This window comes from Elephantulus edwardii, unplaced genomic scaffold, assembly GCF_000299155.1.
Source record: "Elephantulus edwardii isolate Elephantulus edwardi_28Jun2011 unplaced genomic scaffold, EleEdw1.0 scaffold00117, whole genome shotgun sequence".
NCBI lineage: Eukaryota > Metazoa > Chordata > Mammalia > Macroscelidea > Macroscelididae > Elephantulus > Elephantulus edwardii.
The window spans coordinates 958,063-985,979 of record NW_006399867.1 but is presented as its reverse complement, the minus strand read 5'-3'; the positions used below and the strand labels follow the sequence as shown (position 1 = coordinate 985,979).

Genomic DNA, 27,917 nt, shown 5'->3' with positions numbered 1-27,917 from the left:
CACGCTGGCTTCATGCTGGTGCTAATCTTAGGAGTTTCCATCAGACTCCCTAGGGCCATCTTTAGGGAAACAGTATGCACCAGGAGGATTCTGGTGGATGAGAATCAGTTCCCCCTCATTCACCGTGATGTTATTACTGGAGGGATCACCAGAGGTATGAGAGGTCACATTCAAGTAGATCTTATCCTTGTAAGCCAGATAGGCCACTGTGACAGCATCCATAGACCTGACCTTAGTCAGGGGGAGAAGGGGCTTCCAGTCCTTCCGGTATAGAAGGTTGACGTCGACGTCCAGAAAGAAGGTGCCCTTCAGGGAGATGAGATAATACCCATCACAGTTGATGACAATGGAGTTGTTCTGCACCGTCATGGTTTCTGGGACATTTTGGACTATTTCTAAGAAACATTTCCCGTTCTCACACCCTGGAAAGAGGAGAGTTCAAAGAAAAAAGAAAAAAAAAAAAGAATGAGTTCTAAGCACAGCACTGAGCAAACAAGTTTCTTGACTAGCTCAGTCAAGTCATCGTCATGAAATTGTAACTGACTCATGTCTGAATGTCAACTTCACCAGGTATTTGAAACTGTAAATTACACAGGAGGAGACTGTGTATCTTTCTCCCTTGGAGTCACTCATTGATTTGACCTGCCAAAGAGATACCACCATCACTGTATCAGTTCAAGTCCCTCTGCCTCTCTACTCTGCCATGGAAAATCTCATTCTGCACTACCAGAGTTCTTCATATGACTAGTTAGGTGAGAAGAACATAATAAGGAGAGAAACTGAGAAAATGAAAGCAAAAGAATATTGCTATCTCAATATGTGGTCGAAACCGGCTTTAATCTGTGGAATGGAAGAGAAGTAAAGGCTTCTTCTTGTGGCCAAGAGCCCCAAGTGGGGCTTAGAATTGGGATCTAAGTGATTACAGCAATTGTCACAACAGGCAGGAAATGGAGTGATGAGGCATCTCTAATTTGCAGAGCTGGAAGGTCTTAGCAACAAATGTAACAGGAGTTTCCCCTACCCTCAGTCTGCACACTACATTTAATTAGAAGGCTGTATCAAATCAGCTGTTCTTCCCTGTTCTCTTACCTCCCTCCACTTGAAACTGGAATGAAGTCCTTCACAAGTCCTGGCATTGAACTTACAAACAGCATTTACTAGTGGCTTTGGCTCAAAGTCACTCAAGCCTATTATTATTGCAGCTGTGAAATCAGGGTGGAGTCACTAAAATGCAGATAAAGGGGCTGAAGGAAAGCTACTTGCTTCTCATTTCTGCCTCTGATTACAAGAGGGTACTCGTTCTTGCTTATATGTGTATGTGTGTAATGTGAGCATATGGGGGCATGAGTGTGCTCCTTAGATAGCTTCAAAAAAGCCACCAGACAGAAGAAGGGAAAAAATGGAGGTGAACAAGGCAGAGTAATGACTAATAAATCTGTATGGGGTTAAGTCAATCTAAGTGTAAACAAACAATCCTAAATTTCTTATATTTATGAACACCATCACTATCATAAATGCCCAAGCAACTACATCTTGGACTTTTAGTCCATTCCCCTTAGTGATGGGGTGGGGGGACACAGCTCCCTACTGATGACTGAGGAGCTCTGGCGGCTCAGTGGGAAAGAACTGCACCACAAAAGCCAAGGTATGCTCTTTAATCCACCAACTGCTCTGTGGGAGAAAGATGGGCAATATCTTCCTGTGCAATTAACTGCCTCTGAAAAGCTGCTGGAGGGTCAGCTGTATGCCAGTTCCAACTCACTCAGAAATACAGAGCAACAACTAAGAAGTCAGTAGTCTTGGCTTTGTGCCAAGGCCATGAGTCCACTCTGAATGGAAAGTAAGAATTAGAGAAGGACTAGTTTATTTTAGACTCAAGATAGCTTACTAAACACGAATACTCATATAGAAATCACCAATAATTGGCAGAGTATGATCTATGCAGTGTTCTCTCGGGAAGTATCTTGCCTTCATATCTGGTGCCTCACCTCAACACACATTAAGGTATAATTTGTCTCAAACTGAATTACCAGAAAATGATGTGTTTTACAGTCAGACAGACTTGTAGTCAAATTTTCATTTTCTTACCTGAATAATGAAAATTATCACTATGTCAAAAGGAAAAACAAAGTATTTTAATTTTTTTTTAACTTTGTATGTAAACCAGAATAAAATAATGGTTTTTTTTTAAAAAAAAAAAAAGAGAGAGAGAGAAGCTAGAAGGGGGGGGGGGGGAGTTCCCAGGAAAATTATTTAGGTAATATGGTAAAAAAAAAATCAGGTAATATGGCAGCACATAATTGATGTCTAGTCATCACTTTTTAGTCTTTATCCAAATTTCTGTCTCTAATGAAAATGATAGGTGGGCTCTGAAATTCCAGTACCTTCGGAAACTCTATGAACTTTGATAAATGTCGAGAGTTGTAGAGGGGCTTCAGGCCTTTTGTTAATAGAGTCCCTATGAGTTGTGCTGGACTAGAAGGCAATCAACAACAACAACAATTATTTCTTAAGGAGAAGTGAGTAGATATGTGCTGGAGAAGAAAGCAAGAGGCTAAAGAGAAGATTGCTATTAAAATATAAATTAAATTTTGACAATACTTACTGGTAAACTGTACTCTGATACTTTCAAATGGAGGATATGTATGTTGTGCCTAAGGGAGGGGGAAAAAGCATATTTAGAAAAGCTGAGCAAATGGTAAATCATAACTGATGAAACAGAAATCTGTGGCCCATTGAGAGAAACTCCAGAAAGGTTTGTAGTGACTAAGAATCTGACAAAAGACAATATTTTCTATGAAATATGTTGTTGTTACTATTGTTTTGCAGCATAGAGTTAGAATTGACTCATCGCTGACCCTCCAGCAGGTTTTCGGAGCCAGTTAATCACATGGGAGGAGACTGTCCATCCATTTACTGTGAAGTAGCTGGTGGATTCAAGCCATATGCTTTTGGATTGGCAGTGCAACTCCTTATCATTAAGCCACCAGATCCACTCATCTCTCTCTTCTATAATATCTCTTAAGAGTTAAGGCTATTCTGACCCTTTATCAAGCTGACTCAATGGTTCTTAACAACAGTAATAAAAGTAAAACCATTTCTTTGTAGGTCCGGTTTACATGTATCAATATATTTATGAGACTAAAATTCTAAATTTACTTTTTTAACCTTTAATCTATAAAGCTTGCCTCTGGAAAACCTATGAACTTGGAGAAATGATGGAAGTTATACAAGTGTTCAGGTCTTTCATTCATAGGATCACTATGAGTCATCTACAACTCAACCACACATAACAACAACAACAACATTAGAGAGCTCAGTGGGCCTAGTGGACAGAAAGTGATGTTACCAAGTGAAAGGTGGGTGATTTTAATCTGCAGCCTTCAGGCCTGGTTTTAATTGTTTCTGGTCAAACATTCTTCTAAGTGGTATAGCACTGGTCTGCCCATTTGCTGTACAGAGGTAACTTGTGGTTGCTGTGATGCTGAACACTGTGACACTGATGTGTCAATGTGATAATGGTTACTCCTGGTGGACAGTGTTTGGTGGAGTTCCCTGATGTAAACAAGCTTGAAAGCAGGAGTGGCATCCACTTTCGACACAGCTTGCCTCTGGAAACCCTATGAACTTGGAGAAAGTTATACAAGTGTTCAGGTCTTTTATTTATAGGGTCGCTATGAGTCGTCTACGATTTGAGGGAACTTAACAACAACAACCACCACCTTTTCACGAGCTCTCGTAGGGCTCTCATTTTTAACCAATTGCAACGAAGTTTCAAATTGTGTTGTTCTGTTTTCATGAACTGTCGGCACACTGCTGTTTTGGTTGCTACCAGCATTCTTGCAATTAATGATTTTGTCAAAGATGCTGTTGTTGTAGCTCTAATGTTGAAGTAAGTATGATTTGTGAACTAATACTTAAAAGACCTCAAACTCACTGCCATAAGTAAGAATGGACTCACAGCTGATGCCCCCAGTGGGTTTTCTGAGGTGATAAATCACGTGAGAGGAGACTGCCCAATTTTCTCCTTCAGAGCAGCTGGTGGGTTCGAACTGCCTAGCCTTTCGGTTGGCAGTGCAACTCCTTCCTCAGTAGGGCACCAGAGCTCCCTTCTAAACCCACAATAATGATTTATTTTTTTTAGAATGAAGTAATAAGTAAGTGAAAAGAAGAGTTAGTCTTCTCATTTATTGAAAAAATAGTGCTGACTTGTTGTTGTTAGGTGCTGTCAAGTCGAGCGTGTTTCATAGTGACTATGAAAAGAAGATCTGAACCATGCTCTATCCTACACCTTCCTCACATTTCCTGACATACAAGAGCCCATTGCAGCAGTCACCATATCAATGAACCTGGTTGAGGTTCTTCCTCTCCTCCACCAACCCTCCACCCTTCCCAACATCATGTCCTTCTCCAACATGTCCAAAGTATGTGAGGCAAAGCCTCATCATTCCTGCCTCCAAAGAGCACTCCGGCTGCACCCTCTCCAAGACATATTTGTTCATTGTTCTGGCTGTCCATGGGATGTTCTGTGTACTTCTCCAACACCACAGCTGAAAGATGTCAATTATTTTCCTATTCGTCTTATTCACTGTCCTGCTCTCAGATACATACCTAATAATTAGAATGACTATGGCCTGAATCAGATACACTTTAGTCTTTAAATTGACATCACTACTCCTCAAAAATCTGGAAAGGTCCCTAACTGCAGATTTCCCCAATGCAATGTGTCTCCTTATTTCCTGACTGCTTGTACCAAGAGTGTTAACTGTGGATCCAAGAAAGATGAAGCCGTTGATAGTATCTATCTCTCTCCATCCATCATGACACTGCCTATAGGTCCAATATTAAGAATTTTCATTTTCCTTACATTGGAAAAACAATCCATACCGAAGGCTGCATTCCTTGATCTTCTGCAACAAGTGCTTTAAGCCCTCCTCACTTTCATCAAGCAAGGTTATGTCATCTGCATAACACAGGTTATTGGTGAGTCTTCCTCCAATCCTGATATTACACTTCTCCTCATAGAGTCCAGCTTTTCAGATAATTTGCTGAGCATACAGATTGAATAAGCATGGAGAAAGAATACAATCCTCATATGCTCCTTTCCTACTTCCAAATCATGCAGTGCTCCCCTGCTCTGTTCGTGCAACCTCCTGATCCAGGTATAGGGTCCACCTTCGGACAATCAAGTGCTCTGGGATTCCCATTCTTCTATATATCAGCCACAACTTATCATGATCCACACAGTCAAATGTCTTTGCATAGTCAATAAGGCACAAATAGACAGTCTTCTGGTATTCCTTGCTTTTAGCCAGGATCTATCTGACATCAACAATGATATCCCTGGTGTCATAGCCTCTTCTAAATTTTGCTGGAACTTCTGGCAATTCCCATCTTTGTTCCATCCATTTTTTAATGATCCTCAGCAGTATTTTGCTTGCATGTGATATCAATGATATTGTTTGATAGTTTCCACATTCAATTGGATTACCTTTCCTGGGACTAAGATAGTTATAATTCAATGTAGGAAAATTTTACAAAACAATTGTATTGATACTATTCATATAATCTAAAAGACATTACATTTAAGCAATTTGCAATCATATTTATCACATCCTATTCTTTTCTTAATATTGATAATAAACATTATTAAGTATAATATGTGGTCTGGAACAGGGGAAGGTACATTGAAAAGGGGTTTCATGATGAGTTACCCCACTGGATGACAATAGTAATAATAATGTCACTATCCCAATTTTCCACATCATTCAAGCATAGAAACAAGGCAGGGACAATTAAATCTTCCATGACCACAGAGCCTCTGAATGCCTGGGGAGTGAAATCAGTAATACTTTGATTACTTGTTCATTTACTATAATGCACAAGTAAAGATAACCTGTATTTTCAAGCAACACAGGCAATGAAAATTGAATGAAATCCTGATGAATACACTATATGTTGTGGTGGTGTTGCTGTCAATAGGTGTCGTCGAGTACAACTCATAGTGACCATATGAAAAACAGGTGTGAACCCTGTCCTATCCTGTGCCATCCTCATCATATCCAATATACTTGAGCCCACTGTTGCAGTCATTGTATCAATCCATCCCATTTGGGGTCTTTCTCTCTTTTATTGTCCCTCCACCCTTCCAAGCACGATGTCCTTTTCCAAAGAAGAGCCTCACTTAGCAATACGCTCAAGGTATTGCCATCTTTGCCTTCAAGGAGCACTCTGGCTATACTTTCTCCAATACATACTTGTTTGTCCTTATGGGAGTCCATGGGATATTCAGTATTCTTCTCCAATACCACAACTCAAGGCCACCAATTCTTCTGTCATCCTCATTTGTTTGTTGCCCAGCTCTTGGGTGCATAGCAAGTAATGGAAAAGACCATGGCCTGAATCATTGCACTCAGTGTTCAAACTGACATCATTGATCTTTAGTATTTTGGAGAGTTCCTGACAGTGGACTTGCCCAAAGCAGCACTTCTCCTGACTGCTGGTACCAAGGGTGATGATTGTGGATCTAAGCAAAACGAAATCATGAAGAGTTTTAATCCTTTCTCCATCTTTCATGTGGCCCAGTAGTAAGAATGTCTGTTTTCTTTTTTTAAAAAAATGTATTTTATTTTATTCTTATTTATTTACAAAGTTTGAATGCATTCATTTGCACAAAAGATCCTTCCCATTTCCTTCACCTAACCCACCGATCAAATCCTGTAACCCTATGATTAACACCCTAGGATCAATCCATATTTAAGTAGTTCTCTTCTCTTTAGGCCTTTACAATATTGCCTCCCACTGCTGAGTGCAATAAGACTCATGACTGTAAATCTTTACAGGAAAGGTCTGCCTGTCTTTCTCTTGCAGAACTGCTGATAGACTAGTACTGCCAAACTTTGGGTTAGTAGGGCAACACAAAGTTAATTATGTGACCAAGCCTCTCCCATTGTTTTAGAAAGAAAACAATTTAAAAAATGCTTGTAATAATGTGTTAGTTAAAATCATGGTGTTTTCTATGGAACAGACTCCAAAATTTACCAAGTGAAAAAAATTAATTAGCAAAAATCATATACAAAGTATAATTCCATTTGTGTTTTTTTTAAAATGGTCATAATGTTTGTAAAAGTACTGAATGTATCTGAAAGAATACTTGAGGGAATACAGGGGAGTTTTCCTCTGGAGATAGAAATTAGAACCCCAAGGGAGAGCCTCTTAATTTACCCAATCTGCATAGGGTCGCTATGAGTCGGAAACGACTCGATGGCACATAACAACAACAACAACCTTTTTATATTAAAAAAAATTGTATCATAGGTTTATATTGCTGTTGTGTCGTTATTAAGTGCTGTAGAGTCGTAGATGACTCATAGTGACCCTAAGAATGAAAGACTTGAACACTCGTATAACTTTCATAATTTCTCCAAGTTCATAGGGTTTCCTGAGGAAAGCTATTTCAGAAGTGGATGCCACTTCTGCTTCCAAGCTTGTTTTAATCAGGGATCTCCACCAAACACTGTCCACCACGGGCAACCATTATCGCATTTGACACATAATTTATATTACTCACTAAAAAAAACCCCAAAAAACAAAAAAACAAAAACCCAACAAGAAAAAAAGGCAGGGGATGGCAGTACAAAAAGAATGCCTATTGTGACCGCCAAGACAACAGTCCTGTCCCCAAGGTTATTTTTGATGAAGTATCCTGATCAAAAGTGCAGGAGGAATTAGTTTTCACAGCCCAGGGAGTGGAATTCCTGCTTCCAATTCTCTTGGCACACTAACCAGGAGCTGCAGCCAAGAGGATTCCACTGAGGACTGCCCACACAGACAAGGAATCCCCTACTTCCCTTGTAATCTGAATCACAGCCTTACCAAGCTGAAACCGAGACAGTGCAGGAAGAAGGGGGAGCTGTTCTGCATCCTGCCAGAGGCCTCGGGAAACATATTCTTGCAATACGCTGAGCACAGGGAGAGATGTGTTGCGCTGGGTAAAAATGAGAGTCCTTGGTACTCTCTCCGCTCTGTGAACTGTTTAAGGTAGTTGAATCAGTGCTGTCTATGCTTAAGGCAGTGGGGCTGGGAAGGAATCGGGGGGGAAAGACTTGCCCATGGTGGGAAAGTTCCAGCAGTTTCCTGACTGAGATGCATTAGGTATTAAGACTGAGAAAAGCCTAATGGTTTGCTTCAAAAAATTAGTCAATGGAAATCGTAGGGATCATAATATCAGACACAATGCTAGAAAATGAGCTGTGTAGGCTGGAAAACATTATAAAACAGATATAACAATGGACTTGGAGATATCAATGATCATGAACATAGGGCAAAACTAGGCAGCATAGTGCTGTTATCTGTTAGGTAACAAGTTACAACTTTGAGCCAATTTTAACAAAAGAGAAAAGTAGAAATCTTCTCTTATCCTACAATTTACTTCAAGTTGTCTGATATACAATATCCTTGAGAGCAATTCACTGAGTTCATGAAAATTTCCAGTAAGTTCTTAAAACTGAAAAAAGCTCTTCAACTTTTTGAAGCAACCCGATAAAACAGGGGCAGCAGTGACCAAGCTGGCATCCTTTGAGCCCAAGCTGCTGAGAGGAAGAAAGGAAAGGCACATGTAATGACATCCCTCCCCCCCACCCCAGCCCCCTTGGACTGGTCTACTGAAACTCCAGATTCTGGCTCCCTGTTCCTATTGCTGAAGGTCAACCAGGGGTAGGAATTTGCGCATTCTATCTAGAATCTCCCACTAGCATCATACTGTCAAATCTAGGCAAAACAAAAGTAGTCATAGATGGTCCTTCCTATTACTCACAACTTTTCCACCACTTCCTCCATTACCCTCTACCCTGATTGTTGTTGCTATGTGCCATTGAATCAGATCCCACCCATAGCTGGCTTCCAGTGGGTTTTCAGAGTTTATAAATCACAAGGGATGAGACTTGCACCTTTCTCCTGCCAAGCAGCTGGTGAGTTCAACTGCATGTTATTAGAGCAACAGTGCACCTCCTTACCGCTAGCTCATCCAATTACTTTATGCTAAACAGCCACTGTCACTTACAGGAGGGCCCCAGAAGGCTCTCCTTGGTTTGGTTCCTCCTTGGCAAGCATTATAACCATACACACCCTTCCTGTGGCACATGATCCAGATAACTATTTGCTCTGCTCTAATCTTTTTGCCTTTGAGTAGACAGTCTGGTAGGATAAGACAAATTAACACAATCACATCGAATCCTGCCTTTTCTAGTCTTGTGAATTTGAAAATGTTAAAAAAAAATAAATTTAAAGCTTTTGTTTTCTTCTCTGTGATTAATGAGGCATCATGATACTGTCACTGGAATCCCCCAGGAGACGGCTATGAGGTTTAAAGAAGAGAGCATATATGAAAGCAAGCCCATGGAGAGCGTTCACAGAGTTGGCTTCCTGTGTTCTCTTCACCTGTCACGTTCTTCTGTTTACCTCTGCCAATCAAATTCTTACTACCTTCCAGAACTAAATCAAATCCCTGGTTTTGGATTTTGAGGACTCCAGTAGCAACTATTTTAGTTTGTTTTAACCTTCTATTGTGTATTGAGCGAAGGTTTACAGAACAGCTGAGGATTCCATTCAACCATTCATACACGTTTTATTTCATGACAGACTTCAATCCCACTTTGTAACAGCACTCTTCCATCTACCTCTTTGTGGTTCTTGTTTCTATTTCTACTTCTCTCCACTTCCTTCCTGACTTCTGAGACATATTCTTGGGCAAATACTTCCCTTTTGCTTCTGTATGGTAGATAGTTCTAAGGATTGAGTACTTCCTTAGCGTTATTCTTCATTTGATAGTCTAGTCTAATGTTTGCCTGAAAGCCATGCTACAGGGTTGAGTTGAATTCTAGACTTTGAGAGTGGCAGTATTTTTAATAATTCTAATAACATTTGTCACCTGTAATTTCTAATACAGCCTCATCTCTCCCACCAAATAACTCTGTATAAGCAACTTTGGGAGAATTATATTATGCTACTAATCTTCAGTGGGTGATTTTAATCTGCGGCCCTCAGGCTTGGTTTTAATGGTTTTTGGGCAAACATTCCTCTAAGCGGTATAGCACTGGTCTGTCCACTTGCTGTACAGAGGTAATATTTGGTTGCTATGATGCTGAACACTGTGACACTAATGTGTTAGATGTGATAATGGTTACCCATGGTGGACATTGTTTGGTGGAGTGCCCTGATTAAACAAGTTTGGAAGCTTGCTTTGGAAGCTTCCAAAATGGCTTGCCTCTGGAAACCCTATGAACTTTAGTCATCTATGACTCGATGGCACTTAACAACAGCAACAATCTTCAGGATCCTCAAATGAAAAGTGAAGATAACAAAACTCTGTATCTCTGAGGGTTTTGATGAGGATGAAAGTGTTATATGTAAGATAATATACATGTAATTTCAGCACTCCATTAGACATATTGCAAGGAGTTGATTAATATCAGCTATTATTACATTCTTTGAAGGAAATAGCAAAAAATAAGTCCCCTGGAATAGATGGTATACCAATTGAAGTATTTCAGATAACAGATGTTGCCCTGGATGTGCTCACCAAGTTGTACCAAGAAATCTGGAGAACAACCACTTGGCCAACTGACTGGAAGAGATCTATATTTGTTCCCATTCCAAAGAAAGGTGACCCAACTGAGTGTGGAAACTACAGAACAGTGTCATTGATTTCACGTGCAAGCAAGATTCTACTGAAGATTATCCAAAAATGATTAGAACAGCACATCAGCAGAGAATTGCCGGAAGTCCAGGCTGGGTTTAGAAGGGGTCGTGGTACTAGGGATATTGTTGCTGATGTTAGATGGATCTTGGCTGAAAGCAGAGAATACCAGAAGAATGTCTATCTGTGTTTCATTGACTATGCAAAGGCATTTGACTGTGTGGATCATAACAAACTGTGGCTGACTCTGAGAAGAATGGGAATCCCAGAACATTTAATTGTGCTAATACGAAACCTATACTTGGACCAAGAGGCAGTAGTCAGAACAGAGCAGGGTAACACTGCATGGTTCAAAATTGGGAAGGGTGTACGCCAGGGATGCATCCTGTCTCCATATCTTTTCAACATGAATGCAGAGCAGATTATCTGAGAGGCTGGGCTCTATGAGGAGAATTGTGGCATCAGGATTGGTGGAAGATCTATTACCAATCTGCATTATGCAGATGACACAACCCTGCTTGCTGAAACTGAGGAGGACCTCATGCACTTGCTGCGAAGGGTCAAGGACTGCAGCCTTCAGTATGGACTGAGGCTCAATGTTAAGAAGACAAAAATTCTCACCACTGGACCAATCAGTAGCATCAGGATGGATGGCGAAGAGATTGAGATTGTTCACAGCTTCAGTTTGCTTGGCTCCACAGTCAACACTCTTGGCACCAGCAGTCAGGAAATCAAAAAGCATATCGTGATGGGAAAGTCTGCTGTTAGAGACCTCTCTAAAGTACTCAAGAGCAACGGTGTCTCTCTGGAGACTAAGGTGCGCCTGATACAGGCCATGGTCTTTGCAATTGCTTGTTATGCATCAGAGAGTTGGACAATGACTAGAGAGGACAGAAGGAGAGTTGATGTCTTTGAGCTGTGGTGCTGGAGAAGAGTACTAAATGTACCATGGACTGCCAGGAAAACAAACAGATTTATCTTGGAGAGGATTAAACCAAGCTACTCCTTGGAGTCAAGGATTCTGGGGCTTCGTCTGACATACTTTGGACATGTTGCCAGGAGGGACGGGTCCTTGGAGAGGGACATCATGCTTGGGAGGGTGGAGGGACAGTGCAGGAGGGGAAGACCCTCTATGAGATGGATTGATTCGGTGACTGGGGTAATCGGGATGGGTGTGTCAGAGGCAGTGTGGTTGGCACAGGACAGAGCAGGGTTTAGGGCTGTTGTGCATAGGGTCGCTATGAGTTGCAAACGACTCAACGGCACATAAGAACAACAACATTATTATATGCACATAGAAATTAATGTCCATGTCATATTAGTAATTTATTCTATGTAACATTTTATATCACAACCCACCTGTCAGTTTACCATATCCTGAAGTGGGAAAAGATGGTCTCAAAATGTATATAAAAGAAAACATCTTCTAACTGAAGCACAGGGCTTCCAATTCAGTACACTTTATTGTATCAAAGTAATTATTGTGCGTCCAGTGCAAGTTTGAATGGAAGAGAAATTGCTATGAAAAGCGCAGAAATGTCCTATTCCTTGTGTCAAGCCTAGAGAAGTTGCAGAGCACAGTGGACTAGCAGCCTAGTGACCTCACAATGACCTCAAGCTGAGAAGGCATGGGGAAAGCCAGCCAGGCTTCCTTTCTGGTTGTGAAAGGCTGTCATAAAGGAGCTAAGAAAACTGGAATAAATGAGTGCCTTGTAAGTACATAATATATGAGCATATGTGTTACATCAAGGGACAGGAATACCAGCCGGATGGGTCTCAAATTCCAGTTTGCATTCAAATCACCAGGCAAATGTGCAAAAAGCACAGATGGCTGGCTCATTCATACAAACTCTAATTCAAAAGGTCTGTGTGGACCCAGGATTTTGCATTTTCACAGTTACCCAGAGTTCAGCATTTGTGAATCACTTCTTTAGGCTGTGAACTCTCAAATGTAAGTTCTTCCAGGCCTAGCTGCAATGTGCACTTCTCTCAGAGGTAGTATTCAAGAAAAGTCTGCTGTCTTGGAAATAGTATTCAGTAGCTCAGTGAATAATGTAGTTATTGTATTACTCAGCAATTTGACTGGCAGAAACCTTAGCAAAGTACCCGCTGGAATGTCCCTGGTTGCAGAGTGGAGATTACTTGAGGTGGGGGAGGGGATTGTGTACAAATGAAGGAGTTTGTCTTTTGCTTTTCAAGGAGAGGAGCGAACTGGGGGTGGAGGTGGGATGGGTGGGGAGAAAAGAGCAACAATGAATGAATGGAATTCCAAAATCGCTGTAGATGTTCATTGAAATTAATAGTAATAATAATAATAAATTTAAAATAAAAAAAGTAAGGATGATGAGAACTCATCTCACATATATTGGGCATGTTATCAGAAGTCTGTGGAGAAAGGCATCATGCTTGAAAACACAGATGGCCAGCACAAAAGAGGAAGATCTTCAATAAGATGAGTTAACATTACGGTGACAGTAATAGACCTAAACACTGCAGAGATTGTGAAAATGATAAAAGGAACAGGCAGAGTTGTATTCTGTTATCCAAAGGGTCGCTCTGAGTTTCAGTTCACTTGATAGCATCTAAAAGCAACAATATTGTGGCACTTTAATCTGGGACTACAAAGTAACAGAACACATGGTCCTTTTTCCCCCCCACAGACTCCTACTCCAATTAGGGAAAAGTGTCCCTGCACACAAAAAGATGAAGCTAATCTTTGATAAATGTCAAATCAGAAGTATCCATAAGGCAACGCATGTCCTAAGACTCCAGAGAGTGGAAAGATCATTGCAGGTTGCAGGAGCAAAGGAACATTAACTGCCAAGGAGGGAAGATTTAGCAAAAGGCATAATTAGCTAGAGGGAACGTCTAGGTAGGAGACTGGATCAATGTAATCAAAAAACATGATAAAAACCCAGTAAGCGACTTCCTGCATGCTAGGTGGCTTCCTGGGGTACTTGCTCCCTAGTGCTCTTTTTTGCAATTTGACCATCATGTGTCATATGCATGCTCCCAGGAAGGGCTTATCCCAGTAATTCTGCCTATCTCACCATCCCCTCCAGACCGAACTGAAGTTGACTTCTGAAAACATGAAGGAGTAGATCTACAAACTGTCCAAGAAAGGTGTGACTCCTTCACAAATCTGTGTGCTTGGCATGGCAAAATCAGAGTTTCACATGGTGTTGCACAAGTATATTTTGTGGCAAGCAATAAAACCTTGAGAATCCTTTAGTCCAAAGGACTTGCTCCTGATCTTACTGATGATCTCTACCATGTAACTAAGAAAGTGGTTGCTGTTCAAAAGCATCTTGAGAAAAACAGGAAGGATAAGGATGCTAAATTCCATGGGACCCTGACTGAGAGCCAAATTCTTGATAGTATAAGACAAAGAGAGTTCTTCCCCCCAGTTGGAAATAGGAATCATCCACAGCCTCTGCCCTGGTGCATAAATTTGTCTTATGTACATAAGCAATAAAATAATTGTTTAACTAGAAAATAAACCAAGCACTTATATGTACTAAGTTAGGCCCTTTCAAATTCATTACCTCACTTGCTGGTCAGAATAATCCCTTAAGATTCATCAAAGACAATGTATATGAACAGGAAAAATATTAATTCAAAATATGCATACAATTGCCCAGAACAAAAGAAAAAAAATCCCTGAAGTAGGAGCAAAACTTAGCTGCACTTTACAGATAGTAATAATCAATATTAAGAACATTCTCAGAGAACTAAACTTCTTTAAAAAAAAAAGCTAGGCAGACAGAACAGAACCAAAGAGAACAGATGACTCCCTGAGACATCTCCCAGGACTCTTTAAATAAAAAACAGTGAAGAACATTTAGAAGAACAAAATAATGGGAGCTCTGGTGGCCTAGTGGCAAGATATTGTGATGAAACAGTAAGAGCACACAGTTCAAAGCCACCAGCTGCTCAATGGGGAAGGACAGGCAATTTCCTCTCCTGTGATTAACTGCCTCTGAAAATCTGCAGAGGGTCAGTTCCAACTCTACGGTACACAACAACACAATATGAGTCTACCTATAAGATCAGTGCTTTTTCTTAAAAGCCACCGAGTGATTAACAAGTAATTAGCAATTACTCAAAAGCAAAGGAGAGAACTTTAAAGGACCTGGGAAACTAGAGAACTAGAAAGGGAACAAAACTAGTAACACTCCTGATACAGTGTTAAATGAAACTAATACCAATGAGCAAACTGTTTAGAAATTACCAAATAGGAGCCTAATGTGCTGGGTAAACTCTCACCAAAAACTCACTAAACTCATTTAAAAAAAACAAACCAAAAACAACACATACACACAAGGAGTGGGGAAGAGTTTCTATTCTAGTCAGATTGAAAACTGCCTCTATTCTTCTGAGTTCTCATTCTTATGGAGCTAGATAGCTGCTACTGATCAACTCTGTGTAATTACAAAATGTGACTAACTCCAGCATCATTTCCACAATCACTGTCACGTTCACCAAGGAGGCTCTTTACTAATCCATCAACCCCTCTCACCAAGGCTTACCCTCACCTTTGCTGGCTCTCTACTTCACCCAACATGATGCCCTAGTTACTGATCCTTCTTCACGATATCTCCAAATAAGTGATTTAAACAATGTTTTGTCATGCTCCATAGAGTTTTCATTGGCTAATTGTCAGAAGAAAATTTCTTCCCAGTCTAACCTCATCTAGAAACTCTACCGGAGCCTGAACACGAGAGTGATCCAAGAAGTATCTGAAATACTAGTAGCATCCCATCCAGTGTCACAGCAATATACAAGCCACTGAAATATGATTAACTGACAGATAAGTGGCAGTACCTTTCCTATACAGGATTTCTCATTGCCTGTTTTCCTTGATAATCTCTGATGCTATGAAACTGTGAGTGCAGTAGATGAAAAATCGCAATATTCACATTGTCTTCAGATTTCAAAATTAATTGAAAATATTTTCATAGATTTTAGCTTTCAAAGAAACTTTCTTGCCTATATCCTGACACTGAGGAAGATAGAGGTAGAAAATATTCTGAACAAAACAAATCCACCCAAATAAAAAATTGATTTTATACATATTTTTTTCAAATATTTTCTCAGGACTCAAAAGATATTAACTTGAGTTTGAGTGAATGATAGGGTTCACTGATGTGACTCTTCTTCACCTACATTATTTTAAGAGTGAAGAACCTCTTGAAATATATTAAGCTGAGACCTCAAGATTAATTTTAGTTACTTTCACAATCAATATTGGATGATGAAGTTATTATGTTAGGGATGTTTGTCCAAATACCCAAATACACTTAAAAATGTCAAGAAGTTCTTTTCCAGAAGAACTTGACCAATGATTTAGAGTGGTGTGTAAAGTTTAAGTTGGTAAAACTATTCTATTCAGTTGGTTTCATTATGTACACGTGTCTGGGCAAGGGATCATAGGTTCATGGAGAAGTGCAAAGTGATCTGCAAGCATCTCCAGCAGAGTAGAGGCTCATTAGTGTCCTTCCTGACCTTCCCCGGTATCTGGGTCACTGAGTTTTCCCACAACATTAGTGGGAAGTGTTTGATGTTTGCCATTTTGCCAGCAGCCAGGATTGAGTATTCAAGAAGGTATGAAATACTTGTTTCAAGAGATCATCTTTGGAAGGCATGGGCCTCTACATCTGACTCACTAGGATGTGGCATGGGGATATCCACTTTACACTCATTTAGCATTTGTCCTGGAGGGATGATTTGTGGCAGGAGTTATTGATGCTAATCAAATATGAAACCAGGAAGTGGGCTCTGCATTCACTATTTAAGTCTTGTCCTCCCTCGCTTAACACAAGGCCACAATGTCAAGCTCCTGGGTGGGGGTGGGGTTAGGGCAGTGAGTGAGTCAGCAGAGGATGGTGGGGAGAGAGATCTGTGATGGGGATTCCCCAGCTGACCACGAGTCTCCACTGATGTGGCCTCTCGTCCCTCTACTCTGGGCTTTATGTCAATCAGAAGAGATCTACAAGATAGTTAGAACACATTTCCATGAGATCTCAAGATGTGTTTCACGAGACTCTGAAGAGGAAGATGGAATTTTCCATGCTTACCCACCACAGTGGGCTAATAAGATTTTTTCCCCCCTTTTCAACCTATATGCAGAACAGATTATCTGGGAGGCTGGGCTCTATGAGGAGAAATGTGGGGTCAAGATTGGTGGATGATTTATCAACAATCTGCTTTATGCGGATGACACAACTCTGCTTGCTGAAACTGAAGAGGACCTGAAGCGCCTGCTGCAGAGCGTCAAGGACTGCAGCCTACAATATGGATTGAGGCTCAATGTCAAGAAGACAAAGATTCTCACCACTGGACCAATTGGCAGCATCAGGATGGATGGTGAAGAGATTGAGATTGTACACAGCTTTAGAGTGCTTGGCTCCATAGTCAACACTCTTGGCACCAGCAGCCAGGAAATTAAAAGGCGCATTGCCATGGGAAAGTCTGCTGTTAGGGACCTTTCCAGGGTACTGAAGAGCAATGGTGTCTCTCTGGAGACTAAGGTGCATCTGATACAGGCCATGGTCTTCGCAATCACTTGTTATGCATCAGAGAGTTGGACAATGACCAGGGAGGATAGAAGGAGAATTGATGCCTTTGAGCTGTGGTGCTGGAGAAGAGTATTGAGAATACCATGGACTGCTAGGAAAACAAACAGATTTGTCCTGGAAAGGGTTAAACCGGGTGGCGCCTTGGAGGCAAGGATTCTGAGGCTCCGTCTAACATACTTTGGACATGTTGTGAGGAGAGACCGGTCCTTAGAGAGGGACATCATTCTTGGGAGGGTGGAGGGACGGCGCAGGAGAGGAAGGCCCTCTATGAGGTGGATTGATTCAGTGACTGGGATAATTGGGATGGGAGTGTCAGAGACAGTGCGATTGGCACAGGACAGAGTGGAGTTTAGGGCTGTTGTACATAGGGTCGCTATGAGTCGCAGGCGACTCGATGGCACATAACAACAGCACCAACAACAACCCTTGGATTTAACATGCCCTCAGTTCTCTACCAAAACAATACTTCAAAAATGTATGTGTCCTCACTTATAATGAAGGAAGTTCAAAACCCCACCCAGAGGAAAAGAGAAATGAATGGGAAGAAAGAGCACTTTCTAAAAGAGCGCTTTTAAGTGGACCATTTATCCTCGATTACAAAAGGAGCCAGACAGTCATTACAGTCAATATCTTTCCATTTGAAGTCACTCATTCCCTACTGTGTTTGCTTTAAAGAAGGGACCATTGCTTTGTGAAGGCAATGGAGTAGAGTGAACAATGCATTGGGCTGCATCTAGTGGCTAGTATAGCCCATCTCATAAAGTAGTGGAATGATGGTGACGGATGGTGGTCGTGGTGGTGACAATGAAAAGGACATTTTAAGCTAAAGCCTTTCTGTTAGATGGAAGGGAAACTACGTGGGTGCATAGAAAAGAACCTTCTTTGTTTATAATCCCAACTATGAAACAAGTATTGAAGGTGGTAGATTACTTTTAATAGAGCTGCTTATTGCAGTAGAGAAAAGTCGCATAGGTGGATAACCCCTTGACTACCCAACACTAATTAAATGCTATGATTTTGCCCATAATTGCCATCATCTCCTCTAGTATAGAAGATCTGAGAGGTCAGGGGGCACTATGCCCATTTCTCTTGGTGCCTGAGAGCTAACTGGTGCTCCATATATATTGTTTAATAATTGAATGAACAAATGGCTGAATAGGTATTCCAAACCATACTATCAGATAGAAGTTATTTGTAGAATCAGAATATATAAGAACTAGAAAGGTCTCAGGAAATTATATAGTCAAATCTCCCTAATGTGTACAGAAAGAAAATAAGGCTTAGAATATATGATGAAGCCAGTGCCAGAAGCCAGTTCCTCTTCCCATTTTTATGAATGTATCACATGTGCTCTGTTTTCTAGAAATACCTTCTAAGGTATTGTGCTGTTATCAAAATGCCACTTGTCATGTTATCCTCACTGGGTAAATGAACTCAAATCCTTTCAAGAGAGCCAGAGAAAAAGAAACTTTCATCTAAATCTTTTTCTCAATTTTCCTCAAAAGCAACAGAAATCAAAACAGTAATTTTAGAAGCAGTTAAGCAACATTCTTAAATCTCAGAGTTAGGACATCAAAGTTGAACACAATGGAAAGAGACTGGCCTGTAATTTAGACATAGTCGTGATTTCTAATCTCCGCCATTCCGTGCAGAACTTGGCAGAGTCTCTATTTCTCAAATTTTCTCATTTGTAAAATTGCACTGAAAGATCCATCCATTTCCTCCAGGGTTATAACAGTGAATAACTGAGGACAGAAGTAAGGAATAGCTTTGCAAAAATAAAGGGCTATGATAGCCAATAGGACCTACTGCCAATGGACCTTCCCTTATACTCCTATTCCTCCCAAAGGAAAGCTTTATGTTCCCAGAGACCAAATGGTGAGGCATCATTACACCAGTGAGAATACACATGCCCAGATTAAGACCCTCAGCAATCTTGGACACCGGAAAACCAAGCATCCAACACACAAGAAATTAAAGGTAATTTAAATTGACTGTAAATTTATTTACAACTTATTTCACAAGAGAGCGAGCCCTGTACAGACATCACTTAACCTCATCGCACTTCTCAATTCACCAGCTGAGTAATGCAGCAATTGAATTACGAAGGTTTTCTATACACTCATTACATTTAAAATATCTCAAACTCCTAGCTGTAAGGTCAGAACTGACACAGCTGACCCTCCAGCAGGGTTTTGAAGACCATAAATCACACAGAAGGAGATTTCTCATCTTTTTTTCCCCCAGGAAACTACCACAAGAGGCATCATCATTGAATTAGAAGTCCAACCCCCCCCCCCCACACACACACACACTGGTTAAGCCATCTCATCCACTCACTCACTCACTGATGTCAAGTTGGAATGGACTCATAACTGACCCTCCAGAGGGTTTCCAAAGGCTGTAAACCACATAGGAGGAGAACACCTGTCTGCTCCTGCAGAGTAGCTAGAGGATTTGAACCACCTGCCATTGGGTTGGCAACATGAATTCATTAGATTAATATGAGAATAATTAAAAGTCAGATATTTTCAAATTAATAGATCACACAATGTGTACTTCAAGAAGCCCTGGTGTTTTTGTTGTTATGTGCCATCAAGCCAAGTATGACTCATAGTGAACCTAAGACCAAGATCTGAACCCTGTTCTATCCTATGCCATTGGAGCGAGATAGGTATTTTCAAATGAATAGATTCCCTCAACGTGTATTTCAAAGAGACCTGGTGATGTAGCAATGGGTATTTAACAAAAAGATCAGTGGTCTAAACCCACCAGTCAATCCACTGGGTAAAAATGTAGAAGTTGTTTCCATATAGATTTCTATATGCCTTGAAAACAGATAGGAAAGTTTTACTCTGTCCTGTAATGACACTATGAGTCAGGACTAACTTGACAGCAATCGACTGGGAAGAAGGTATACTTCAGAACAAGATGTCTCCAGAAAAGGAAAGAACTATAAAACTATGTCAGATCCCCAATGATTTTAGTATTGTGAAACAAGGGCCACTAGACCACAAGTCTTTTCTAAATATACTCTTCTGCCATATTTAGCTATAAAGGAAACCACTGAATAACTGTATGAAGTATGCCAAAATAGAGACAGACAGACAGACAGTTGGGCAACGTGTTCTAGGGACACAGATTTAGATCTCTGAACTGATTTCCAAACATACTTCAAGGCAGATACTAAGACCACTAACACTTCACATTCTCAGAAAACATCTCTCTTACTCTTCCTTTCTTCTCTAATGTAACCATGACCTCTGGGCTCTAAGTCTCTGTTCAGAATGTTAGAGTTATGCCCAAACTATTGAGTATTGTTTTCATTCTAGAAATGACAGGAGGAAAATCAAGGTCCAAGTTTAAACTTTACCTTGTTATGCTTTCTGAGATCTGAGTTATGGGTGTATGTGTGTCTGTGTGTGTTACAAGGTGACCATGTTCATGGCAGCACACCTATCTATGGAAATGTGTCTGTGATAAATAATAATCCTAACATTTACAAAGCTCTTTAATAAACTTTATAATTCTCACAACAAACAAATATGACACAGCAATTAATGACATTATCTGCTACGTCCAGTCACACCTCCACTTTTGTAAATTATTAAGATGAGAGTTAAAGAATTCCATGGAAGTTCAAAGCCTGGGCCTGATTCAGGGTCCAGTGCATGCTCTCCTACAATTCAGCAATTCCCCAAAAGTTTGGCTGTTTGGTGTTTTTTTTGTTTTTTTCTTTCTGGAATAAATAAGTGTTTTCATGTCTTCATTTGCAAAGGTGTTGACATCAAAAGTATAGGCAGCTATACACAAAATTCCCCAAATCCAGGATGATAGGAGGTTATTTTCTCTCTTAAACTATATCTATTTAAAAGGCAAACAACAACAAAACTTTTGCCACAGAGTTGATTCTGACTCATCGTGACCTTACAGCACAAATTAGAACTGTCCCATAGAGTTTCCACGGCTGTCAATCTTTACACTGGCTGACCACCTCATCCTCCCCCTGTGGAGCAGCTGGTGAGTTTGAACCACTGACCTTTGATTTATCAGTGTAGCACTTAACCACTGTGACACTAGAACTCATATTTTTTTCTATGATGGTGGAAAAAAACCCCTTTCCCACCATGTAACTCAGGGGTTTTTTTCCCCTCGCTGAAGTGGGATAATGGCACTGTATTTGGCTCCTTAAATCCAAAGGACTCGAGAATATTGGCTTTATTCTTCCACAAAAGAATTCTTGACATAGAGAGCTCGGTCCAGATTTTCTAAGACTGAAGGGCACAAAGGTAATCTCTATTAAGAGAATTGGAAGGGCGGGAGTGGGGAGTGGAGCGTCAATTCCTATTGAAGGCTGGGCAGGCTCAGCAATGAAAACTACAGGTTGAGATCAAGCAAAACCAAACCAGTTATTGTCAGGGTGAGGAGATTTCTGTGTATGGGAGTTCTAACTACTACAGGGTAGAACCTTAGGGAGTTCAGGTCTATGACATTTTCAGAGCATATTTCCAGAGCTTTCTCCCAAGATACCCTCTGGATTGAACTGTCAACCTTTCAGTTAGTGCTCAAGTGCATATTGGTGAGATTATATTCTTCAATCTATATCAACAGCCTTTCTGCTTCCATCTCAATTATTTGTGTCTATATGTGTGTATGTGTGTGTGTCTGTAGCTGTGCGTGTCTGTCTGTGTATGACTTCCCAGCATGATCTCCAATTAAATAAGCTCATGTCTAGAGAGTTTTCCTATAGAAAATATTTACTATTTGGTGGGGAGGGGAACCCACTATTAGCCCCCCTCTCTGTCTTTATCATTTGTCTTTTTATCTGTAAATGAGCTTTTGACTTCCTGAGAAAAAATTTCTCATTTTGACTTCTTAGGGGAAAAAAATAAAAGGAGCAGTGCACTTTTAAAGATGCCGGGAAATGGTTAGTTTTACTATGGTGCCCTCTACTGACAGGAAATTAGACTCTTTTTCTGTATTAGCCAACTTTTAAACCATCAACAGAAAAATTGGAGATGTACCTGAAAAGACTTAGTAATGGGGGGGCATAGTCCAATGGCGATTCATTTTATAAAACAATGTATAGGAATGATTACATGAAATGTAATGTCAATGAAGGAAACTGCAGAAGAAAAGATTTAGGTTATGTTCCTGTATTTTTATTTTGCATAAAATGGAATGAAGTGTGCTTTCTTAGCATGGCAAACAATACACTTTATATACGTATATTGGTCCTCAAAAGGCCGAATCTAGAAATTCCCATATGACCCAGCTATTCCACTGCTAGGAGTATACCCCGAGGAAAATGCTGTTTGTGATCTAGTCCTGCCTAGGTTTTCACCCTCTTCCCCCCATAAACACTCTACTCAAGCCACTTTTAACAACCTGCTATTCCCTAGAATGCTCCTGTCCACAATCCATTCCTACTTCTAAACCATTTAAAAGATTTCATGCCTTCTTCTCAAATCAGCTCAAGCATTACCTCCTCCCCATTGTTCCTGACTCTCCAAACACTTGGGGACCCCTCTCATCGTTCTATTGCACCCTGAACATGTCCCTACAAGCCTTCCTTCAGCTCCCATTCTGTGATCTGACTGTGAGCTGAAAGAGATAAAAAAGCTTCTGATGGATAGTTTATGTCTCCAGCATCTCAAATGGTATCTGATATAAGTAAACGCCATGGAATGAATCTGAGAAAGAATGTTTCTGATTAATATTAGAAACAGCACCAGTCGAAGAGTCAGGAGTTTCTGACTAATTGATTATGATTATTCACTTACCCTTTAAAGCTTGTATTTACTAATCTGTTAATTTGGGGGTAGGAGAGGAGAGAAAAGATCGCACTAATGTTGAGTCCATTCTGACTCTGAGACCCTTCCATCAATGGAGTATTCAAGACAAAAAATCTTTACTGGAAAAGTCTCCCTATTGTTCCCTTTATGAGCAGCTCATGTATTTGAGCCAACATTTCAACTGGAAGCTCAATACAAAACACATTATGTCCCAGGGAGCCAACTTGCAAACAGCGTATGTCAAGAGTTCTGGTAAGAATTCAACTGCTAACCCACATGTTGGCGATTCAAACTATCAGTCACTCAGCCAGACAAAAAAGATGATGCAGTGCTTCCCCTCTGACCTAGAGCAATTGATTCAGTGCTTATCTGCACGCTTGGGGCTTAATGGTAAGGAGCTGTGCTGAGAACCCAAAAAGGCAGGTAGCCTGGATCCATGAGCTGCTCCGCAAGAGACGGACAATCTCTGACCTTGTGATTTAATGCTTCTGAAAACCTGCTGTAGGGTCAATTACGAGTCAGTTCCAACTCGACAGCAATGAACATGAACATTTAAAAAAAGGTTAAAATCATGTTAGATTACAAGAAGAAACATAAAGTGAGCAAATTTGTTAGACAAGATTGCTAATTTGTTAGAAAAGTGCCTTTTGTTTCTTCCTAAACAATTTCTTTTCCTGAAGGGAAAAAAGGTCAAGTTGTAGTTTGAAAGAACATTTAAATTCTAATTCTGATTGTCGTTTGCATAGAACTGATCAACCGTTTTCCCAGGAGCCTCCATTTCAGTTTTCCCTAACAGTAAAGATGTATTAAGAATACATCTATACATAGAAAAACAAAATTCTTTATTATCAAAAGCACTCAAAAGATATAAAGTCCTATGATAAAGGTAATAAATACCCTAAAAGACTCAGGATTCAAAACCCAGATAATATTTGCAAAATCTTCTCACTTTATCCGTCTTTCTTGTTCCACTGTTGTTCCAGATAATAACTAGAAGTCTCTTCCTTTAAATTTCAGCTCCAATAAATCCAAACAGTGTACACTGGTTTTGATGAACCAAAGCAGTTAATTTTATAACTTGTGCCAAGAGTGGTCACTTCCTTCCCTCTTCTAAGCAAAGTACGTTATTAATCTAAAATTAATTATTTAGACATGTACAAATTTTATTTCTCTAGTTACTTCTTGAAAACAAGGAAAACCTAGACAGGAACTCTACTGAATGGGTCATTTATACTTTGTATCTATTCTAATCCTCTTATCTATTCTAATACACATATGTAAACTCCATCCTGAGAGGTTATTGAACTGGAAAGAGATTATACACAGCATCTGATCTAGCTTTCAAGAGAAAATCAAGGCCTAAAGAGGGAAGTGAATTATAATGAGAGTGGATAAGGTCTATCTATTCTTTTTCCTAGTATTTAGAAAAAGAATGCTTCTACTTTTCATTTACCTAAATAAAATTTAACCAAGTGGTGAGAAAACAAGGGTTACTAAATAAACTTGATTAAAGGAAAAAATAACTACTAAATAGGGTTTAATAGCTCCATCTATACTTATACAGAACCATGCAGGTAGACAATTCTTTTATGAGCCTTAAAATAAATTTTAAGAAATTTAAAAAAAGTCTGATTTCCTCCAAATACCTTTTCTCTTATATTGGCCTAGCGGGTAAGGAGTTGCCCCGCCAACTCAACCGGGGGCTGCTGGAAACTACTAGCTGCTCTGGAGAAGAAAGGTGGCCCATCTCCTCCCATTGCAAGGTCAACAATGAGAAGGTTCTGGCTAGAGGACACATAACAACAAGGCAAGCACTGAGCATTTTAGCTCTATTTTACCCCTATGCACCATAGTTAAAGTGCTTGGATGCAAATTGAAAGGATATAGGTTAGAACCCACCGGTGACTCCTTGGGAGAAAGATGTGACAATCAGCTTCCACAAAAATTTTAGAAAAGCAATTCCACTCAAACCCATTGCCAATGAGTCAGCACTGATTCACAGCTGACCCTCCAACTAGTTTTCAGTCTTTAAAGGAGGCTGCCTTTCTTTGTCCTGCAGAGTAGCCGGTAGATCCAAACCCCCATTTTTGGCTGGCAGTGCAAGTCCTCATCACTAGGGAACGGGATCCCCCTTCCACAAAGATTACAACCTTGGAAACCTCGTGGGCAGTTGTACCCTATCCTACAGGGTTGCTATGAGTCCAGAATAGACCATGAATGTGGGTTTCCATTTTAGTCACCCCTGCTCACATCATCTGGACTCATGTCTTATAAAAATAAAAGGTCTGATCTGTGCACCAACACCACCTACCCTCACCCTCAACCGAAACTCCAAGCAGTCTTGTAGGTGGGTTTGAAAAGGTTATGAGACAATGCCCCTTTTTTAGCTAATACTCTGTAAGTATTTGGCAGCTTTCCTTCTTGTACTCACACACACACACACACACACACACACACACACACCTCTATCTAATAAATTTCTAGCATTTTTAATTTCTAGCAAATTTCAATCTCTGCTATCCTCACTTGAAATTAATATGAGATTAAAATAAATAGAAGTAATTGTTATGTTACCCTGGATCCTATAACATAAAAGATATCATATTAGATCAGTCTGTTATTTCTTATTAAGTACCGTCAAGTTGGAACCATCTTCCTAGCTAATCTTCCAGCGGATTTTCAGAGGCATTAAATCACACTGGAAGAGATTGCCCATCTTTTTCCACAGGGCAGCTGGTGCATTCAAACTGTGTGTCTTTGCACTGACAACACAATTCCTTACCACTATGTCACCAGAGCTCCCTAACAGGAAGCCCTAGGAATAAGGGGGGGGGGGAAATGAAAGCTAATGTCAAGTGAAGAATTTCAACTATCTGGGCTACAAAGATTTGTGTCCCAGTATAGGAAAGTTAGCTTCCTCAGCAAATACACCTTATACATCTTTGCTTCCATTTCTACAAAGTCTACCTGATCTTTCCTGTAAACCTGTATCCAGACTGGAAAAGGTCCATTCTTTGCCAGAGGTGAGCTTACCGTGAGTTCAAAAGCTCTGAGAGCCTGCACCCCACTTTCTCCACCTGCGCGGCCACAGAGCTGCTGGGCAACTTGCCAGAAAGGACAGTGCAATGGGCGAGCCTGGAGCGGAGCCATCTGTCCTGCCTTTCACCAACCCCCGGTGTAAGAAGAGAACAACGCAACGCCGTGGTGGTTTGAAACTGGCGATTGCACTCTGCTGTTTTATTTCGGGTTACTGTGTTTATTTTCTTCTCGGAAGAGCCCAATTCGGTCTCTGCCTCCGGCATCCTGCCATGGACACATTACTCCTCCCACAGGTCCTCCCTCAGCAAATCGCCTACACTCATTTCACCCACAGGCTTCTAAACAAAGAGCAGTAACCTTGGAGTGTGCTGAGCAGGAGGAGCCTGGTATGGGGTTAACCGGGCTGGAGGTGTGAGCTTGGCTCCACCTGTAGGGTTCATGAAGCTAGCGCGCCCAGCGTTATCCTCTTCACAACTGTGCCCCCAAAGCCTTCCATGTCCTGCAGCCCTGGGCTCCTATGTGCAGACACAAGGTGGGACGCTTTCATGCACTCCTGCTTAATCTGCACTACATCGTTTGTGATATGACCACTTTGAGTCAAGTTCCTACTGTCTAGCTTTTACTAGGAAGAGACTTTTCCAACCCAAAGTAGCCGCTAGCCACAGAAACAAAAATTGCCAGACTCACCCCACCAAGAGAAAGCAAAAAGAATATTGATTTACAGTCTTCAACGGAGTCTCCTGTCAAGAACTTCCTTAAAGGTGGAAAAGAAATAATATTAAATGAAGAGGGTGCATAGAATAAAGTAAAGAGATGGCAAAATAAGAAGAGTATCTTAATTAGGTAGGAAAAATACTGTAACAAGAATCTCCCGATACATAGCGTATTGGACAAACAGGGAAAAATACCAAGTGATGTCTTTATATTGTATTTGATAAAGACAGAAGTGTTAGAAACATTATTTGATTTGACTGTTGGGGGTGAATGTTTGATCATATGTACACACACCGAGAGCCCTTGCTATTTAAAATGTACAAGTTAGCTAGTTCAAAGAATTTAATACTGATATTTTAAGCATTATTTTTTGGATATAACAACAACAACAACAACAAAACTCCTTTTGTGTATTTGGAGTCTACTTATATACTAGGAAAGTAGAAATAGTCCTTTAATTTGCTTTTCCTATTAATTCCTGGATCAGACATACTCGAAACAAGGCGGGAAAACTAAGCATATCAGTCATTCAAAGCCTTCAAAATTGAGCTAAAAAAGGAACATCAGGATCCTTGAATTGTAAAGAAAAAGAGAATAAACCCAGAGATAATAAACCTTAAGTGTCCCTGCCCTTCCTCCACTCTGCCTGGCCACCACCACCACCAAAATTTAAAATAATAATAATAACAATAAATAAATAAATAAATAAAATAAAAAGGGGAAGGAAAGGAGAGGCAGATGGTATTTGACCACACTTTATAATTACTTTACAATTGCTGAGGGGGTGAAGGGGAAAAAAAAGCCCTTCTAACAATTTTGGCAAATACTTCTAACAATTTTGGTATCAGATCATTTGCAGCTGGCGTCACATCATTTGACCATTTGCAGCTGCCATCAGCAGGAGCTGGAGGAGGAGGGGAAATGCCTCATGGTGCATCTTACCTGAAGAGTGTAGTAGTGCAGACAGACGTAGGTGAGGCAGAACAGCAGCCCCAGCCCCTGAATCACCAAGGCCACCAGCAATGACTTGTTCCTCCTAAATCTAAGCCATGGCCCCTTTCCCACATTCTCGTCCTGGGATTCTGCCCTTTCCAT

The 27,917-nt window shown here is 40.5% G+C and overlaps 1 protein-coding gene across 1 annotated transcript; it reads right to left on the bottom strand.

The window, feature by feature from the left end:
* Window positions 1–27: 27 nt before the first annotated feature.
* TNFSF4 (tumor necrosis factor (ligand) superfamily, member 4) lies at window positions 28–27,917 on the bottom strand. The gene is made up of 3 exons (XM_006892684.1): window positions 27,765–27,917; window positions 2,606–2,654; window positions 28–422 (listed from the first exon to the last, which is right to left on the bottom strand). Exons 1-3 carry the CDS (start codon window positions 27,915–27,917, stop codon window positions 28–30), a joined length of 597 nt encoding a protein of 198 aa, XP_006892746.1.